Here is a 21,516-nt window from a genome sequence, read left to right as displayed (position 1 = left end):
CTGGGGGATGAAAAGAAAACCTGTTTTATGGCCCCAGCAAATAATATTATTTAATTAACTACTGGAAGTGGTATTATAAGAGGTTACAATGCCTCAATTTGAAACTTTGCTGCAGCGAAGCACATGCTCTGTGCTCTGCATTCTTGGTAGCAGAGTAGGGAGTTGATTAGTTCTCTTGGCTGAATAGCTGGTTTGCAATGCAGCGTTATGCCAAAAGCATGGTTTCAATTCCCGTACTGGCTGATGTAACCATGAAAGACTCTCCTTCTCAGCCTCTCCCCTCACCTGGGGTAGTTTTGGTGACCATCCAGTAAAACCACCAACTGTCACTCTCTAATGAGACCAGCGTTATGGTCTGTAGCACTACGTTGACTTTACTTTTAAATGAAACAATTAATCCTAAACACCCAGTTAATGTGTATTAAATTCATATTTTTAAGCGTGTAGTCACACGTTGGTGTTCTAATGCTGTGCACCACCAGAAATACAGCCAGATTTTATCCCTGCCCTCAGTTCATATACTGCTGAAAGCCACACCCGTCGCTTTGTTACTGCTACACAGTACCATTCCAACACACTCCCTAGTGATCGCTCTTAATTTTCCCCTCAAACTTGAGGTCATCCAAATCTCTGCTGCTGTGGTCCTATTTCATACCAAGACTCACTCACATAGTGAACACTAGGATGATTGGTGAACACAGAAATACAATGGTTCCTGGTCAAGCAATAATTCTTTGCTGTTTCCCATCACTTTGTCTCCTATAGTTCCACGACCCCAATATCTCTGCACTCATCTAACTCTAGCCTCAACGATCCCCGATTTTAATTACTTCACTGGTGGCATGGCATAGAGTCATAGAGATGTACAGCACAGAAACAGACCCGTCAGTTCAAATTGTCCATGCCGACCAGATATCCTAAATAAATCTAGTCCCATTTGCCAATATTTGGCCCATAGCCCTCTAAACCCTTCCTATTCATACACCCATCCAGATGCCTTTTCAAAACGTTGTAACTGTACCAGCCTCCATCGTGTCCTCTGGCACCTCATTCCATACACTCCCCACCCACTGCGTGAAAAAGTTTCTCCTTATGTCCCTTTTAAACCCTTTCCCTCTCATCTTAAACCTATGCCCTCTGCTTTTGGACTTCCCCACACCAAGGAAGCGACCTTGTCTATTTACCCTATCCATGTTTCTCGTGATTTTTTTAAGAACTTCTATAAGGTCACCCCTCAGCCTCCGATGCTCCAGGGAAAATAGCCCCAGTCTATTCAGCCTCTCTCTATAGCTCAAACCCACTAACCCTGGCAAGATCCTTGTAAATCTTTTCTGGACCCTTTCAAGTTTCACAACATCCTTCCTATAGCAGGGAAACCAGAATTGCACACAGTATTCCAATAGCGGCCTAACCAATGTCGTGTACAGATGCAACATGACCTCCCAATACCTAAACTCAGTGCACTGACCAACAAAGGCAAACATACCAAACACCTTCTTCATTATCCTATCAACCTGTGACTCCACTTTTAAGGAACTATGAACCTGCACTCCAAAGGTCTCTTTATTCAGCACACTACCTAGGACTTTACTATTAAGTATATAGGTCCTGCCCTGATTTGCCTTTCCAAAATGCAGCGCCTCACATTTCTCTACATTAAACTCCATCAGCCACTCCTCAGCCCATTCGCCCATCTGACAAAGATGTACTCTGAGGTATCCTTCTTTGCTGTCCACTACACCTCCAATTTTGGTGTCATCTGCAAACTTACTAACCATAACTCCTATGTTCACATCCAAATCATTTATGCAAAAGGACAAAAAGCAGTGGATCTAGCACAGATCCTTGTGGTCTCAGGTCTCCAGTCTGAGAAGCAACCCTCCACCACCACCCTTCGTCTTCTATCTTCGAGCCAATTCTGTATCCAAATAGCTAGTTCTACCTCTATTCCATGTGATATAACCTTGCTAACCAGTCTATCATGAAGAACCTTGTCGAACGCCTTACTGAAGTCCATATAGATCATGTTCACCACTCTGCCCTCATCAACCCTCTGTTACTTCTTCAAAAACCTCAATCAAGTTAGTGAGACACAATTTCTCATGCACAAAGCCATACTGACTATCCCTAATCACTCGTTGCCTTTCCAAATACATGCAAATCCTGTCCCTCAGGATTCTCACCAACTTGCCCACCACCGATATCAGGCTCACCAGTCTATAGTTCCTTGGCTTTTCCTTACCACTTTTCTTTTTATAAAAAAAAAAAATGGCACCACATTAGCCAACCTCCAGACTTCCGGCACCTCACCTGTGGCTATCGATGATAGAAATATCTCAGCAAGGGGCCCAGCGATAATTTCCCTAGCTTCCCACAGAAATCTAGGGTACACCTGATCGGGTCCCAGGGATTTATCCACCTCTCTGCGTTTTAAGACATCCAGCACCACCTCCTCCATAATATACCTAGCTCCAAAAAAGATAATTCCATCCCTACTCTTATTCCCCTTTCTTACACTATTCGTTCCATTAACAAAGGTACTACATGAAACCTACGTGCTTGACCAAGCTTTTGATTATGTGACCTACTATCACCATATGCAGCTTAATGCCATATTTATGGCATTCCTTGGGCTGTTATATCTCTCATGTTGCTAGCATAAGTTTTAAGCTATTCAATAGTTGAGAAATCTAAGATTAGAGTTCGAACAAGTAAGTGGAAGTATTTTTAATGGAGCTGACTTTATTTACTTGTGGTTATGATCAACTGATCTGGGATGTTTTTCATTGCAGCAAGCTCAGATGATGTGGAATTCACCAATAGAACACTAAAGCTGATAGACTCAATTGAGTCTTTGTAAAGAGAATTGATATAATTTGTTCCTTTTCAAACATAAAAAAAGGTAGTGCAGGAAACTAACACATGTACAATGAGTGGAATGCCCTCCAAATGAAAATATTTCACTTAGGATTGCTATTTTACTGTCACGCACGGAGTCCAACACGATAAAGAGAATTATCAATTTATTCAACAAGGTGGCAACCCATGCCTATCAATTACAGAAAAAAAAATCTATACGTGCTATAAAGTACCATCATAGAAATTCATTTGATAGTCAGAGAAAGAGAAATCACTTAAGTCTGGGGAAAACATCTGAAAATTTTGATTCAAAAATGTGTATTTGTGTATACTTATGGACTGAAGTATCACAACTTTTATTTGACATTTAAACTAAATTTCAAAACAGAATGTGCACATGTTAATGTTTCCAGGAACACGTGTTCTTGATTTTATGTTTACCGTCTAGTACAAGTTATTTTGCAATAAATTGCTCTTTTATTAAGGAAAGGACAGTGGAACGAATTGAAAATCTGTTAATTGGAAATTATACCTATTCAGACTACCTAATAAAAAAAAAAACTCTGTCCAGCAGCAAAACCCCAAATTCCAACACGCAATGAAAATTCATCAGTCACAAAAATCCATAATCAAATTACACACTTCACAATGCCAAACAGTTCTATTTACACTCCACTCGAGTCAATATAAATATATTTCACGTGTTGCGGGCTAGTCAACAATAAAAAAATTTCTTCAGCAGATTTAACAATTTGTGTTTTCCAAATGTAAAAGTGTAACACCTCTGTTCAAACAAACAGAGGGAGATAATTTCACAACTATAGCTTAGTCAATCCAAATGTCAATTCTGGAGGTTCATGAGACATTAAGCTAAAGCAAAAATTGGGCTTACAAAAAAGTTATATTAACAAAATCAAAGTCAGCATGAATTTTTTAGAAGCAATTAGACTAGCTTAATTGGAGTTCTCTGTTCCATGAAAGAAGATTTGGGGGTCACATAGTTGATATATGCAAGATGATTCAAAAGATATTTGTTAAAGGGGCACATAGCAGATTGCTTGGCAAAAAGTGAGGAGATTACATTGACTGTGTAAAAGATAGCAGAGAAGTGCTGACAAGTTGTTTCACAGTCCAGAGGGTAGCAGGCAGTGGTGTCTCTAGAGGGTTGGTTTTGACCTTCGCTTGAATATATAAAAAAAAAGGTATAATTTCAAAGTTTGCAGATGACATGAAACGCCAAGGTTCTGCAACCAGCAAGGAGGTAGTGAGAAAAACATAGGCACTTCGCCCAATATCAGTAGTCCAGAGAATGCCGAAATCTCGAGGAAATCTCTGGCCTTAGAAAATCATGGCATAATCAAACTTAACATGACTTTATGAAAAAGACAAAGACATAGACATAGTGTTGAATAAATTTAAAAGCTTTTTTAACATATTACAAAGAGATGGACAAACAGCAGATATTCAATGGAATAGCTGAATTTCCAAAAGGCATCTGATGAAGTACCACACAAGTTGAGAGCTGGTGAGTTTAGAGTAATAGAGATTACCCTAGAGACAGAACTGGCTTACAGAGAAGATATGGAAGTGCGAGTGTTGGACTGAGGTGGACAAAGTCAGAAGTCACGCATCACCAGGTTGTTGTCTAACAGATTTATTTGAAATCACAAGCTTTCAGGGCGCTGCTCCTTCATCAGGTGAAGTCAGATGAAGGAGCAGCACCCTGAAAGCTTGCGATTTCAAATAAACCTGTTAGACAATAACCTGGTGTTGTGTGACTTCAGACTTTACAGAGAAGATGCCAAGCATAGGGCTAAACCAGGCATTTTCAAGCTAGCAGTCTGCGACCAGTGAAGTGCCAAAGATCAGAATGGAGGTGTCAAATACTTGCAACCTAAATTAAATGAGTTGGACAAGAAAAGACTAAGAGGAATTAACTATGTTTGTTGACAATACAAAGTTAGGTGGGAAAACAAGCTGCCAGAACATAAAAAATTTACATAGAGATAAAGACAGGTTAAGTGAGTGAACAAATAAGGTGGCAGATGAAACATAATGTGGGGATGTTATGTCAAGTGCTTGGGTTGCAAGAACAGAAAAGAATTTTGGTTTTCAAAAGAAGTCACAAAACTTCAAAACATTGATGTGTCAAGGGACCCTGGTGAACCCTATATGGAATATAAAGCTACCATACAATGCGAAAGCCAAATCGCATGTTAGCCATCACTACAAAAGAATTGGAATAGAGGAATGAAGGTCTTCTCTTATAATCATATTTAGCTTTGGTGAGACCACAACTGGAAACTATGTGCAGTTTTGATCTTCATATTTCAGCAAGAATGTACAGTACTTGCATTGGGAGCTGCAGAGTAAATATTCACTGGAATGTTCCCTAGGACAATGGGACATTGTACTGTGATGAAGGGACAGGTAACTGGGTCTATATTCCCTGGAGGAGTTGTGCAAAAAAAAGGATGCTCTCACTAAATCATTGAAAATTCTGATAGGGCTCGACAGGATAGATACTGAGAGGTTGTTTCTTCTGGTTCAGGGGCACAGCATCTCAAAGGTAAAGGGACCAAACATTTAGCAAAATTTTAAAAAAAGAACTGCAGATGCTGGAAATAAGCAATTAAGACGTTGCTAGAGAAAACTCAGCAGGTCTGGCAGCATCTTTGTTTTCCTTCCACAGATGCTGCCAGACCTGCGGAGTCTTTTTCTGACAATTTCTTTTGTTGTTATCAATTAGGATTGAGAGGAGGAATTTCTTCAGAGTTATGAATTTCCCAAATTATCTACACCAGCAAGTTGTGGATTCTCAACCCATTAAAATGTATTTCAAATGGAGATGGACAGATTTTTGATATCTTGGCTAATCAAGGAACACAGGAGGAAAAGCAGAGCTGAAGCCGAAGGTCTACTATGATTGCACTGAATGGGCAAGCAGGCTTAATGGGCTGTATGGCCTACTCTTGTTTCTGCTGTATTTCTTACATTCGCACGCTGAAATGACAGATGAAATTTAATACAGAGATGTAAACCGATTTAGAGGAAGAATGGGGTAACAATATGAATAGATTTTGAAGTGGGTAAAAGCGTACAAGGCAGCAGGACAAGTCTTACAAGATTATTAAAAGGTAGGATGAGATCCTTGGCCCCAAAAATAGAGCACAAAAGCAAGGAGGTTTGTTAAATTTCACCAAATATTAGTTAGGCCCCAGTTGCACACTTTCATAGAACATCAAGGCCTTAGAGGACGCAGAAGCTAATTAAAATGCTAAGAAGGACTTCAGTTACATGGAGAGGCAATAGGTAGCAAAGTTATAATCATTTGTGTTGCTATCTCAGAAAATTAAAATCCTTATGAAGGGAACTGAACAATAATTAGACCTCTGTATTGTTGTAGTGGAGTGCATTAAAAACTTTTTGAATGTCTCTCCTGGCACTGTAATCATAAGAAAATACACTCTCTAATGGGTACAGAGACTGGAGTCAGACAGGAAGTGTATTTGATGAGCAGATTGTTCATGACAAAAGTCCACACTCAAAAAATTTTGACGCAAGTAAAGAAAGCTTCACAATAAGAATCAACCCTTGTTTCAATATTATTGTTGGGCGTTTTCAGGAAAAAAGGCTGTGCAATTCTGTATCAGTTTTGTACCCTTTCCTAAAAAAAGCTATGACTGGGTGAACATATTCATGATGGGGCACAGACTATTTTAATATATTTACTTAAAAAGAGAGAGTTAGTTCTGTGATAGGGCCATACAGGTTTTGAATGAGTGAGTAACGTATCTGGAATTAATTTCCTTACAATAAGATAAAACTGAATTCTACTTGAAGAAACTGAGCTGTTCTCATTAAAAACAGAAATGGTTAAAAGAGGATTTTTGCTCAAAAATGTTTCAAATTCATGAGCTTTGATGGAGTAAATGAGGACAAACTCTCATACTGCTTGTATGGATCTGAAAAGATTTAAATTTATAGGCAAGTGGCAAAATAACCATACAGAGTGCAGGGTTGTTATGATACAGACTACGTTGCATAAAAGAGAGTGCGGCAGCAGGTTCAGTAAGTACTTCAAAAAGTAAAAATTGGGTTAATATCTGCAAGCAAAAACTTTTCAGGGCTGCGGGGAATAAGCTAGGGTGTTGAATGTTCTGATAGCGCTTTCAAAGTGCTGGACAAACACAACGACAATTTATCTTTACCATCTGCAGCACTTTGCTTTTGGATAGGTTGAACTTTATTATTCCATAAAGTTTTTCCCTTACAGTTTTACACTGTTTTCTTTCTCTCTTCCCTCTGCCAGATTGACCCATTGGGTAGGAGAAACTGTGAGATGATTGGCAGAGGTCAACTACCATATAGATATACAAGAAAGCTATTTACAGTGTCAAAAGTCACACGACACCAGGTTATAGTCCAAAAGATTTATTTAAAATTGCAAGCTTTCAAAGCACTGCTCATTCATCAGGTGAAGTGGAGGGAAACGCACAGGCACAGAATATATTGACAGAGAGATAATGGCAAGCTAATTCCAGGTGATTAAGAATAATCAACAGTTAAAATATAAATAGTGTGAATAAAATGTTGACAGCTGAATAATAAGTGAAGGAATGACCTATGAACCAATTAATAAAGGCAGAGAAATAATTACAAATAATCGAAAATAAGATGGTTCTACAGAAACCAAATCGACTGGAATACCATGAGTAGGTATCAGAGTTGCATAACAAGGGTCTAACAAAAGTAACAAATCAAGTAAAAGTTACAATAGTGTACAAACTATTTGAGGCAGAGAGATCATCACAAGTAATTAGTTTGTACAATTTTTGATGACTTGTTACTTTTGTTATCAACATGCAACTATGATACCTACTCATGGCATTCCAGCCAATCAGTTTATCTCTAGCACCATCTTATTTTCCATTATTTGTAATTACATTTCTGCTTTAATTAATTCATAGATCATCCCTTCACTTGTTCAGCCTGTCAACACTCTACTCACACGATTTGTACTTACCTGTTGATATTCTTAACGACCTGGAATTATCTTGCCATTATCTCTCCACCTATATATTCTGAGCCTGTGCGCCTCCCTCCACTTCACCTGACGAAGGAGCAGTACTCCAAAAGCTTGTGATTTTAAATAGATCTGTTGGACTGTAACCTAGTGTCATGTGACTTTTGACTTTGTCCATCCCAATCTAACACCCGCATCTCCACATTACGGCTAACAACATTGGCTGCAAAGCCATTATCAGGAGAATAATCTTTGAAACAAAAAATGTATTGACGACAGTGAAAACCATGGCTCTGTATTATCAACTTTATTGCTAACCCTGGAGTCACCAATTGATAAAAAACATGGCCCCTATGAGGGGAAAAAAAAAATCAGAAAAACCAAAGTAAGTACAACATGATCAAGGAGATTGTATGAAGCAACCTGATTAATTTTGATAGATTTATTTTTCCACTTAATGTATCTCTTGAACTCAATTTGTCCTACTCGTTTGTGTCGATAATTGTGACGAAAGCAGCTGAGAAAAATTGCAACACAAACACTTTACCACCAATTGAAATCCAATTTCTGAAAATTCCCAGTTGTTTAGCACTGCATTCCAGCATTTCAATTCAATCCCTTATCATAACAATCCAGTTTAATTACTCATTAAGTTTCAAATTTATAAGAATTGACTAAATGAAAGGGCTCAAAAGAAGATTCGAGAAGCAACTTAATGCTTCGCATTAAATGCTGTGAAACATCATTCTTTTATGTTGGCTTGTTGATGAGGATATAGATGTCAGGATTTAAACAGTAAATTTGAAGCAGCTCACTTATTGTACCATGGATTATGCATGTGCAGGAAATAAGTGGTCACCTTACTGGTGTGGCATGAACAGACGGAACTTTATTCCCCAGGGCAGAAATCTGGTTTGTGTGTTTGACGCATCCATCATCCTTTAATCATACATATAATTCACCCAAGTCATCTTAAAAGTAAGAGGAGCAACTTTCACAGTATCCCAATTGAACCTCCACTCTCAAATGCAGAGTAAAAGTTTACACAACAAACTTTCAACAAAGTCATCGCATAAGACTTGGCTAAAGTACAACTGTTTACATAAAATGTTTATTATTGCATCATATTTAATTTTACTTTTGTTCATTATTGACAATGTTATTGATTCACTACTCAAGCCTCTAAAATCAATTTGCTCATAAAACATTAAACATGAAATTACTAAATTAAGCATACAAGAAAACTACTTCCCATTATGTGAGCAGCAAGAAATTGCAGGAGATTCAGTAGCAACAGATCCACTTTAAATATGCAACTATGTTTAATGACATAAAATGTACATTTACCTGTTGGCAACACTTGGTCTCTTTCCTTCAAAGTGATCCACGGTCTCTGAGGAAGCTGCTCCGGATGAACTTGAGGAAAGAAAACATAAAACTTTCAAAATGCAAGACTGCCATTTTATGTCTTCCCATGGTCTTGCTTGCTACACACCAGCTACCGCTTAGAATAGACAATTTCTAATTGCACACCTGCATTTTTGAAGTAAAGCAAAATCGTGCATTTGCTGGAAACTTGAAACAGGCATAAAATATCCTGGAGGAATTCGGCAGGTCTCGCAGCATCTGTGGCGACCGTGCCAGCGGAAAGTGGAGGGGTAGAGGGAAGAGAGTCAACATTCTGAGTCGAATACGAGCTTCAGAAGTAGGGTCATACTCGACTCAAAACGTTAACTCTGTCTCTCTGCTCTCTCCCTCCCTTCCCCTTCCCCACCCCCACCACCCATACTTGCCAAGTTTCTTCAGCATTGTGCACGCTAGTTTACATTTGTGAAGTAACCACTAAAAGCTGCCAAAACAAAAAAAAAGCTTACTCAAACTGGCCTACTCTTCTTGCCCAAATTGCTGAGGAGACATAAATTTCAAATCCCATAACACCAACTGTTAAAATCTAAAGTCAAACACAGAAATCTAGAACTTAAAAAAGAAATCGATAATGGTGGGCATGAAATGGTGAAACGTGTTCACTCTCATGTTTTGGGCAAGAAAATTTGCTATTCTTTGCCTATATGATTCCAAACCAACAGCAGCAGTACAATTGACTTGAACTCTCCTTTGAAATAGCCTTATGTCTCACCATCAGCGTCAAGGACAAATGTGGACTTTAAAATAAATGTCACTTTGTTAGTGTCACCCATCAGCTGTGAATTTATTTGGAAAAAAATTGCAGCAGTGAGAAAACAGAAAATAATAGGCCAATGAAAATGATAGTGGGAGAGAAGGAGAAATGCAAGACACAATTATGTCTAGTTTGTGGCTCTGCTAAGTGTAAGAAATACCAAAAGATCATGCACACAAAATCAGAATACAATACACTGGAACATAGATTTTCTTTTTCTGTTAGGGATTTTAAGAATTTAAAAAAAAAACTGCATACATTAAATGTTTTTAAAAACAACTGGAGTATACATTATGAAAGATTGTGGATACAGTCAATGGAAAGAGCTCACAAAATACCTGCTAAATTATCAAGCATGTAGTTCAGTAGCTTTCTTGTTCCGTCTGGTTCCTGATAGAGGTTCAAAATATCCTGTGACAAAGGATTGCCTGTCACCAAAACAGAAACATCACAATTATGTTAATCTACACATGACTACTTACTGCCACATTATCAAAAACACATTTCTAGTTTGTTGCACTGAATAATAGAATTTGATATCAGTATATTTTCACAAAAAAAAATCCTGATTTCATCTCAGCCACTAAAATAAGCTGAGAGAAGGCCAAGAATGTTCCCCCAAGTACAGAGAGGAAAAAAAAAAAATCAGACACTACTTGGCAAATCACTTGCACAAAACCAGCACACTAAAAGAAAAATGAGAACTACTGACAAAAATGTGACATGAAATCAATGATCTGCCATATCAACAGTGTGTATCATGAAGGAGGACGAGCAATGTAAAAGGGAACAAACTCTTTTTGTAATGAAGCATGCCACCTCACACTCACTGCATTGTAAATATATTTCTTATACTTGCATTCACATCCAATAAGTTCAGTCAAATTGATGCTTTATTACATTGCAGTTACTGGTTTCAAGGAAACCATTCCTGAAATGATATTCATAATCGCCAACAAAATACAGCACAAGTTCAATTTTGCATTCCTGTAAATTTGCTGAACTACTAGCTTGCAATTTCTGATGTTGTACTTGTAATTCATGTCATAGAGTCTAACAGCACAGAAATAGACCCTTTTAGTCCAAACTGTCCATGCCCCCTACCAGGTTTCCCAAACTAAATTGGTCCCATTTACCAGTGTTTGGCATTGACAGCATAATTTCAGTCTAGAATTAGTGGGATAGTTTCAAAAGAAAGATGGATGTATAGTTTAACACTGAGAACAGGAGAAATTTCTTCTCCCGGTGGGTCATTAGTCTTTGGAATTGTCTACCTCAAAGTAATATAGGATGGGTCACCGAACATTCAAGATTGCGTTCAATATATCTTCAATAGACAACGAAGTCAAAGGAGGGTTGGTACAGGAGTCAGGAACATGATGGCCATAATCAGATCAGCTCTAAATTATGCTGAATGGCAGTGCAGACTCATGAAGTCAAACAGCCTACTGCTTCTCCTATTTACATTTTCTCTAATGACGCCATTGTAAGTTAAGCTTTGGATTGCCAAGTGTATGTCAATAATAGCAGAGAGGTTTTCTCACAAACATTGGAAAACACTCAAATGAACTAACTTTGAGAAGTCTTGAAATGTACATCTTCTATCAATAACTGAAATTGAAACAAAGGGAGGATGTAAGGGGAAAACAAAAGTGCACAAATCGGGGCCACAACAAGGTTAACAGAGATAAAAGCTGCTACTCAAGTCATTTTGTGAACCATGCACTTTTTAAAAAAATGTTTTACCAGGCATTACACAGTAAGTTTACATTTAACAAGGAGCTATGAAAAGAAAACGTACAAATCATTTCAACATTTCACTTACTTAAAATTAGAACAAACTGGACAAAAATCTGCAAAACGAATCATCAAGTAATATATTCAATTACATCTGTACCCTTATTTTTAAAACCTAAATCACAGAACAGGTTTTAAAAAAGTAACTAAAACAAAAGTTACCCTTAAAATTAGGGTAGTGGTGTGGGAGGGGTAAAAGGATTCAAGAAATCCATCAGTAAAGTTATAAAAGTTGTCAGAAATCAAGACAGGATTATTAACGTGCATAATAATACTGATCAACCCTGACCTTTTAAACCTAGGGTCTGTAGCTGGAACAGTCTTCCTAGTTCGTAAGGCAAAACCCGTAACAGATTGTTATTTAAAAGCAATTCCCTGCAGGAAAAGAAAACAAAAATGCTTAAATGTAGAACTTTTTCCCACCTGTACAGATATTGTTAAAAGAAAAATACAAAAACATTGTTACTATAAAAGACCTTCCTTTAAAAAAAAAGCAGACACCATGCAAAAACAGAAAAGGAAATAAATATAGTTTCCAGAGTCAAACAGGGAAGTTCTACCAACATCTCTCCCCTTATGACAGCTTTAAAGGACATGAAGTTTAATCACAATAGCATCACCTGATTATGTCCACAAAAAGCTAAATTCACACTCCACTAACAATAATTTTGCTTTAAATACATCTGAGAATTTGCAGTTGATCTGGGTTTTAGTTTTTTTTAAGAGCCACTGTTTTGGAGTTTTTTTAAAAAACTCATTCATGGGATGAAGGAATTATGGCTAGGCTAGTATTTATTGTTCATCCCAGAGGCTAGTTAAGAGTTAACCGCATTGCTGTTAGTCGGGAGTCACATGTAGGCCAGACTAGGTAAGAATGGCTGTTTCCTTCCCTAAAAGGACATTAGTGAACCAGATGGATTTTTCTGACAATCAATAACGGATTCATGGTCATCATTAGATTCTTAATTCCAGATTTTTTTTTAAAAACTGAATTCAAATTCCAACAGCTCCCATGCCAGGATTAGAATTCGGGTCCCCAGAACATTACCTGGATCTCTGTATTAATAGTCCAGCAATAATATCACTAGGCCATTGCCTCCTTGCGACCAGTTTGTAAGTGATAATTTGACACGATTACAGAATTTGATCTACTGCTGAAAATTTTAAAGTTTACAATGATGACGAGCTTCTCAAGACAGTCCCATGTTGTAACAATACATTATACATGGTCAGTTATGCTAAACACCAAAAGCAACACACGTTAAACTACAAGCAGCCACATAGGATATTCTGTAGATCTGCCTGATCACTTCCAATCAAGAATAACAGTGAACATTCAGACATTAAATGGGAAGACGTTTCAAGAACATCCCTCATTCCCAACCAGCCCGAAAGCAAGAATCAAGAATAAAGCAGCTGCAAGTGCGTTTAATCAAGAGTGTCGAGTGAAACATCCTACATGACCTCCTGAGATTCCAGCCTTCCTGGATGCCAGTGTGGAGTCAATTTGTTGTGCTTCAGCACTTTGCATGACATCAGCATTATAGAGTTAATAAAATCAATGGACTGTAAAAATTATATGACCTGGCTTTTTGGTTGCAGTGCTCAAATCTATATGCAAAACTAGTCACCACCTCATACTAAGTGGAGTTGTGCACTGCAACAGCAGCGTTTGTCCCTTTCTATTTAAAACTAACCTCCAGACCTAAACCGAACACTGGGTTAGAACTGTCCTGTGTCTTCCTAAAAGGTGAAACCATTCCTGTGGCTCCCACGTAAGAGGCCATTGGTACTGGCTCTGCACAAGCTGGTCACGGAGACTGTCCTCACAGTCTACTCCGACATTAATCTCAGTACTGGGGTCTAATTGCCTTGCAGAGGTGACAGCGACAGCAGTTATTTGTCAATGTGCCCTCTGTGGAAACATTTCAGGATTAAAAAGTATGCAAAAGAAGTTTTGATGCACTAGTGGCAAGTGTACTCCCTAACAAAGCGGCTTCAGGCTTTCAGCAATACTTGAAATATTAAGGAATTTTTAAAGATCATTGCTGAGGAAGCCTAGCCAACAAACCAGACAGGGCTGTAGATGAAAATCACTTTTCATTTTGAATGCTGAACAGGATTCTCGATATAAAACAACCAATAACTGTTACCTTAAAAAAGGTAGCAACTAATCATTTTGATTCATTCCTTTGAAAACAACAGCGACTACTTGTGGGACAAAAAAGTGATTTCTTTGACATAGTTCTGAGTTTCACGCTGAAGGGGTGATCAAGTACCTGTGAACAGTCACACTCAACCTTCTGGTATTAGACCTGAAAGAGACAAATGTACTGGCTGGTGCTTCTGAACAGTGAATATTACGCAAGATTTCCTTCCATCAGACACATGATTTGGGAAGAATGACAGGCAACTGTTCGTCACATGATACAAGTTTGCAGAAGTGGCTAAATTCCATCAGAATCCACTCCTACTTGGGAACATACTTGCCTTCAGGTTTCCCTTATCTGTGGTAGCCCCTGAATTATCGGAACCAAAGTTCTGTATTTTCAGGTTTGGGACACATGGCTGACAGACGGAAAGACCAAATTTATGGATGCACTAGATGGCAACGGAGTAAGTTGGAGGTCAGCTGAGACATTGGATGCTTGGATGCCCTAACACCATGTTCAACCTTCAAATCCATCCAGGTTCTAGCAGTTACAATTGACTCCACTACCTACTGGTCTCTGGGAGGACCAAACATGCAGCAACTTAAATCGATTCTCACCCTCATTGAGGCAGTCATTGATGCAGATTCCATTCTTAAAAAAACGTTTAATGATTTGAGGTGAATACAGATCTCTATTAATATAGGTCTTGCAGCTTGACACATCTTGACCCATTTGACTCATAAATAAATGCAAGACTAATTAGTTATGGGATTGAGGTATTTGCACAAGATGCCTTGACCAGAGTTTCTCTATTTTTTTCTGTTGTATGATAAGTGTTTTTATATCTTTGTAGTTTGCAAAAATTGCTGTCTTATGTTATGCCTGAAACTCTATAAAACAGCTCAATCAAACTGTTCTCCACCTTTGTATCATAGCATTGCTTTGAGAACCAGTTCTGTGTTATTTACAATGCTAAAAAGAAATCAATCCAATTTGGTGCTGGAACAAAATGCAGATTTGAAAGGAATATTTTGTGACAGCTTTCTGGCTACTAGATAGAAAAGTTTCATACACAAAAAGGATTGCATTGTTGGGAGTGTAGTCTACATGACTTGGGCCACTTGCAACGAAACAATTTTGTTTTCAAACTGAGGAACTGTTTATATTACTATTCATGCACTATAGTCATGTCTAAATTATAGTAAAGAGCGTAGTTTTCATTCAACATCGAGAAAATATTTCAATTTTGGTCATTTAAAGTGAAGAATGTTTTCTGTTAACACATGCTGACTGGAAGTCAATATTCTGTAAAATTCATTCATACCAAAGACAAAGGCGATCTTCAAAACAAACCAACAAGTTTTCCAATTCTTTCCTTCCCGAACCTAGATATTTTATCTTCCCATAATTAAACTTTCCTCTCATGTATTGTCCTCTTGTCCTAATCATCCTAGCTAAAAGAAAAATGACTTCAATCTCCCTTCTAACAGAAAAATAAACATAATTAACTGTGCGCAAATACTAACGTAATTTTCAGAGTAATTTCTTTCAGATATCGAAGGAGTTAAACTTTTATACCTAAAAGGCTCCGGAGTCCATCATCGGATAATTCCACTACTTGCAATGCTAAAGAACCAAATCGGTTTGGAAGCTAAGATTTCTTAACAACCTTGGCAACTTCTGAATCAATACTTGGGTATGTTTAACAATCATGCATTTCCCAATAATGTTAAATTGTCTTTGTCCTGAATTTAGAGGAGATGCGTCCAGTTCCATGGATGCATAGGAGAGAAAAAAAAATTCTTTGGGATTTAAGCCTCAAGTTTCAATGCGCCTTGCACTGTTGTCACATCAGGCTTTATGCATCCAATAATTTCATGGAACTTCTGAATTGGAATAGTTAAATTTAAATCTTTTGATGAGAAACAACAGAAGAAGAAAACTAAGACAAAAAACATCCTCTCCCCAAACTATGCATAGAGAGAAACCAGATATATCAAACCTATATTTTAATCATCAGTCAGAACAATATGCATATTTGGAACATGGAAACTGACTTCTTCTCAGCTTCTTTCTTTTAAATCGTTCATTCATAAATCTAAGGTAATGATTTAAAATATCCTAAAGACAACATTCAATGATAAAAATCACAAAAAAAAGCACAACATAGATTAAAAACAAATGCAGACAGACCATCTTTACAGTACTATTTTGTCTAAAACTATACAAATGCTATTCAAACACTATACAAACAACACTAGGTCAGATCAGGTAACTAGAAGGTTGATCGAAGCTGAAAGGTTTTAAAGGAATGTTTCAAAAGGACAAATACAAATTGAGAGAGGCAAAGAAGTATAGTGATGGAATTAAAGCACAGATGCTAACTGAAGGTGCAGCCACGGCTGCCGGGGCAGCGGGGGGGGGGGGGGGGGGGGGGGTTGGTGGGTGACTAAAGTTTTAGATGTTCAAGAGGTTACAATTAGATGACCATAGATGTCTCAGAACTGTGGGAATGAAACACATTACAAAGAGATAAAGAGGCAAAGCCAGGATAGAATCTAAAAACAAAAATAGACATTTTAAAATCAAAATGTTGCTTGCATTAGGTCATATAAATTAGAGAGCAGAGGGGTAACACAAGATCAGGGCTGTTGTGGTTGCTTTAGTCATGAAGTTAGACGCCTTTACAAACATAATCGCAACAAACAAAAGTGGAATTGCTTATTTCAGGACTGAACTGTTGAAAAGCTATTCAGGAAAAATAATGATCCAACAAGGTAAACACTTCAGTAGAAATTGGATAAGAATGGTTCTAATGAAACTACCATGAGAACTTCCAACTTGCAATAGTTGAACTGTTTGTTAGAAATTAATCTTTAAATCACTTACCTGAGTGACACCATGTTTCCAAGCTCAGCTGGTAAACTGCGCAATTTATTAGATGATAGATCCAAATAAGCTAGATTATGGAGCTTGGCAATATCAGGTGGAATGCGTGCAAGGTTATTGTCCTTCAGGTGCAGTACAGTCAAGTGTGTTAAAGACCACAATGAAGTACTCAAGCTCCTCACTTTACCTGCATAGGGAAAAGGAATTTGAAAATATTTCTGCATATATTGACTGCATAACAAGAAATTTATTGCCAACTGGCTATTAGAATTCTAGAGTGGTGAATGTTTATGTAACTGACTTTGGAGCCTCTTAAGAGGATTGAGAGGGTATTTGTAAGCCACTAGATTTCTGGGTTGTGGTCATGGTATACTTATTAGGTCGAGAACAAAAATTCAGGTAACACTGCTTTAACTTTAACTTTACCATAGGACAAATATCGTTGAGAGTTGATGACGGTTGAAATCTTGCAATAGAGGGGATTCCTGCACCCATTCAGGTGGAGGATATCAATGTGAAAGCCATCATTTTCTGATGCATAGGCACTGGACTGCAAATGCCAACCATAAACAGAACAGCCAGCTCAGGGAAATGAGTTGGAACAGAAGTGATGTCCAAAACTTATAAATCAATAACATTGTATCTACTGAATGGTCAGGCGTATGTCCATGTCAAATTTTAATGAGAACCAGCTCTTGCAAAACTAGCATGATCACAGGGTTGGTTAGTAGCAGGAACAGTGCCACAGGGTGTTCAGTTAGACCACATTTATAGATTCAAACACAAGACTGGTGTCCTAATCTGTTTGATGCAAAGAATGGTAGCCTTGGGCTTGAAGCACAATAGTTACTCAGATAACAAGGTATAGAGCTGGATGAACACAGCAGGCCAAGCAGCATCAGAGGAGCAGGAAGGCTGACGTTTTGGGCCTAGGCCTTTTAAGTCACGTATTGGTTACTTGCAGGTATTTTCTAAATCAACCTGTTCTGTTCTAACATGTTATGACACACCTATGGAGCAGGGGAACCCAGGCCTTCTGACCCAGAGGCAGGGGCACTACCACTACATCACTGAAGTCCTCTTAGGAAATTGCTAGAACATTTAAGACAGCTTAACCACAGTTTGCCAAATCTCTGTTGATTTAGAAACCATTAGATAGAATTCTTTCTAACCAACCTGTGTTTAGAGATGTTATGACACGCCTCTAAAGCTGGTGGGACTTGAGCCCAGGCCTGTTACACTGCACGACAAGATTTTTCTTCCCTTATTTGTTCCTTCTCTACTTTTAAACTGAGCAAAGATATTGTTATTTTAATCAATTTGTTCAAACATGTTAGATCACATAATTGCAGCAGGTTGGACTTGAACCCTGGCTTTCTGACTCAGGAGTAGGGACTCTCCAAGCATTTTTAGAACAAACTGTTCAGATATGTCATGTCTTCCAAACATGTGGGACTTCAACCCAAGCCTTCTAGGGACATTTACCACTGTGCCACACAGCCCTTGATGCACTTCAGTTGTATGTATTTTCTAAATCAGAGATGTTACGACACTCTTCTGGAGCAGGTGGAATTTAACCCCAGACCTCCTGACTTAATCTCTGCACCAGAGGAGGCCTTTATTGCTTACTAGTAGATATCTTCTACATCAACCTATTCAGAAATGCTCTTACTTACCCCTGGAGCAGGGGGGACCCGAACACAGACCTCCTGATTCAGAGGCAGGTAGACTATCACTGCCTACTTGTAATCAGATTTGATTGATTAGAGTGATGTGTCAATACTTCATCAAGATTTGATCCACTGGATGGTACTTAAAAATGCTCAGGTTGTGTTTCCTCCAAACCTCTCCTTTTTCCTCCCAAAACTCCATCTGGCACAGTTCAAAGAATGTTGACAACATTTCAGTACTTTGCTCAAGTGGTCATTTTTCATGGCTAAACCCAAACCATATTTTAGAGTTTAATGCCTGCATTTGTTGTGGCATCTTCCATTCACCAGGTTTGCACAGCTATTGGTAACACATGAAACAAAAAAAGCTCAACTTTATCCACAAAACGAACACTAAGTGATGCTCTGGAGGCAGAAGCAAACCAACTAGTTATGCCATGATTTTGGTTAAGTGTACTAGCCAATCATTTGACAGTCTACACATATGCAAAGCAACAGGTTCCAAAGTGTAATGCATTTACTGGAAGGCTGGGAGTCTGCATTATGTACTGTTAAACATTGGAGACTGATGCAATTAAGTCACTCTCCAAAACTCAGATTATAGTTTAAAATCCATCTACTAGTTCAAATCAAATTAACTGCAGAATCCTGAAAAACAAACAAGGAATAGAGAAAGAACTCCAACACAACAAAGCAACACAATGCCACACAATTCTGAAATAAGAAGAGGAACAAAAGGCACAAAATTTCACTACCTGTATTTCAACTTGAATGGAACCTGCAAATAGCTGTATATACACACAACCTTAAAAACGCTCTTGCATGAGGAAAAGAAAGCCGCATTTAAGAATCACATCTACTCACCCGAGATTTCTAATTCCGCCCAGTGTGTTTTTTTCCCATTGGCTGCTTCTTCTAATGACATGATTGCATATATTCTGTGTAGATCTTTTGGATCATATTTTTCCTTTGGCATTCCTATGGAATTCTGTGGAGAAAAAAAAATCTCTGGTCAATATAACAGAGCAAACTGCACTTGTTACTTTCCTCTTAAAGAAGAAGTAGTTAAAAATGCAAGAACCTTCCAGTTTATTTGCAGCTGGTAATCAACAAGTGACAACACTGTTAGGTTTTGATTCAGTTCAGTGATTTTAAATGAACATTTGCAGAACCACAACTTGAACTATTACTTCAAGCCTACTCAGAAGTATTTGTATAGTATTGATTTCTTTCTTAAAATATCCTCAAGTGAAGACACAGGAAGAGATGATAAAGATTACTTGAGGATGGTACAGGCTGCACAATAGGTACATCAAATCAAGGTTCAGTAGCAGGACCTCTTTTGTATTAAAAAAATGACTAGATGTTGGAAAATTTGAAAATATTACTCCTTATCCAAATGATGCCAAATTTGGAAGTGTGGGAGACAATGGGAACGATGCCAATTGACTGCAACAGCACATTAGACAGTCAGAACGGGCAGACAGAATAAATACAGACAAATGGCAAAGTGGCATTTTAGAATCAGATGCAGGAAAAGCAATACAGACTTAACGGCACAATTCTAAAGAATGCTCAGGAACAGAAAGATCTAAAGGTTCATGAGGATTGACCTTTGAAGATGGGAGGCCATATTGGGAGAGTAGTTAGCAAAATATATGCAATGCTGGACCTCAGTAGTAGAGGTACGAGTGAAAAGCATGGGAGTTATGTTGAAACTTTACTTAATAATACTTTGGTTAGCCTCAACTAGGTATTGCATTCTGTTCTGGTCACCATAACCAAATTTAAAATACGATACTCATGATGTTGTGCCTTGATTTGATACATTTACTCAAGTACAGTGAGCAGCCCTGATTGCCATCTTACAAAATAAAAATAACAAGACAATGGACAGGGTGCAAAAAAAAAATTTGAAAAGGACGATACCAGAAATGCATAGGCATACTGTCAGTAAAAGGACTGGAAAGCTGGGTATCCTCTTTCTGTAGCCAAGAAGCTTTTAAAAAGTTATCTACATACCCCAACATTTTGCCAATTATCTTTTTATTGGTATCTCTGATAATCAGCTCCCAGTGGAAAATTGACATGTTTACTCTAAACCCCGATTAATTTTTAAAGAGGACTAAAAAAAATTGACCTTCTTCGCTCCAAAGGAGAACAATTTGCCCTTCTCTAGTCTCGCCACATGATTGAAAACATTCATCACTGGTAGAATTTGGAAAGTTTCTCATGCCTTCTTCCTCTTCAGTAGACTCTCCCTATATCTTTGACTTGCTGTTCCTCACTTATTTAGAAGATTAAAAAACTACTTCAACTGTGCATTTGGTTATTTCTCTGTTCATCCTCACCTCTGCTTTGCCCAGCCATTGCTCTACACTAGCGATGTTATTGTACAAATTTAAATAGGAATATAAATTAAATTATGCAAGGAAAGTGAGGTTCCACTGCATAGGAACAAAATACAACATTACAAACATAAAACTTCTGTATCACACATCAAACTTTCTCAGGATGGCAGCCGGTGACTAGTGGTGTTCCGCTTGGGTCAGTGTTGGGACAACTTTTCATTTTAAATGTTAATGATATAGATGAAGGAACTGAGGGCATTCTGGCTACGTTTGCAGATGATACAAAGATATGTGGAGGGACAGGTGGTATTGGGGCGGGGTGGGGTGCAGGGTGGCTGCAGAATGATTTGGACAGGTTAGGAGGGTGGGCAAAAAAAAAAGTGGCAGATGGAATACAATGTGGGTAAGTGTGAGGTCATGCACTTTGGTAGTAAGAATAGAGGCATAGACTATTTTCTTAATGGAGAGAAATTTCATTAATCTGAAGTGCAAAAGGCCTTGGGAGTTGTAGTCCAGGATTCTCTGAAGGTAAACTTGCAGGCTAATCAGTAGTTAGGAAGGCAAATACAATGTTGGCATTTATTTTCAGAAG

The 21,516-nt window shown here is 38.1% G+C and overlaps 1 protein-coding gene across 6 annotated transcripts in view; it reads right to left on the bottom strand.

Annotated features, from left to right (window-relative positions):
- Positions 1–21,516, bottom strand: part of cnot6l (CCR4-NOT transcription complex, subunit 6-like) — a 78,853-nt gene that overhangs the window by 28,117 nt on the left and 29,220 nt on the right. For all 6 annotated transcript variants that reach the window (XM_048594719.1, XM_048594822.1, XM_048594878.1 and 3 more), the window contains exons 2-6: positions 19,438–19,561; positions 16,904–17,090; positions 12,151–12,236; positions 10,403–10,492; positions 9,233–9,301 (exon numbers count right to left, since the gene is read on the bottom strand). In XM_048594719.1, coding sequence (XP_048450676.1) covers positions 9,233–9,301; positions 10,403–10,492; positions 12,151–12,236; positions 16,904–17,090; positions 19,438–19,561 — 556 coding nt within the window. The remainder of the gene's footprint in view (positions 1–9,232; positions 9,302–10,402; positions 10,493–12,150; positions 12,237–16,903; positions 17,091–19,437; positions 19,562–21,516) is intronic.

The sequence above is a fragment of the Rhincodon typus genome, chromosome 1, assembly GCF_021869965.1.
Source record: "Rhincodon typus isolate 14 chromosome 1, sRhiTyp1.1, whole genome shotgun sequence".
NCBI classification, from domain to species: domain Eukaryota; kingdom Metazoa; phylum Chordata; class Chondrichthyes; order Orectolobiformes; family Rhincodontidae; genus Rhincodon; species Rhincodon typus.
This window is presented reverse-complemented; position numbering and strand designations above follow the sequence as displayed.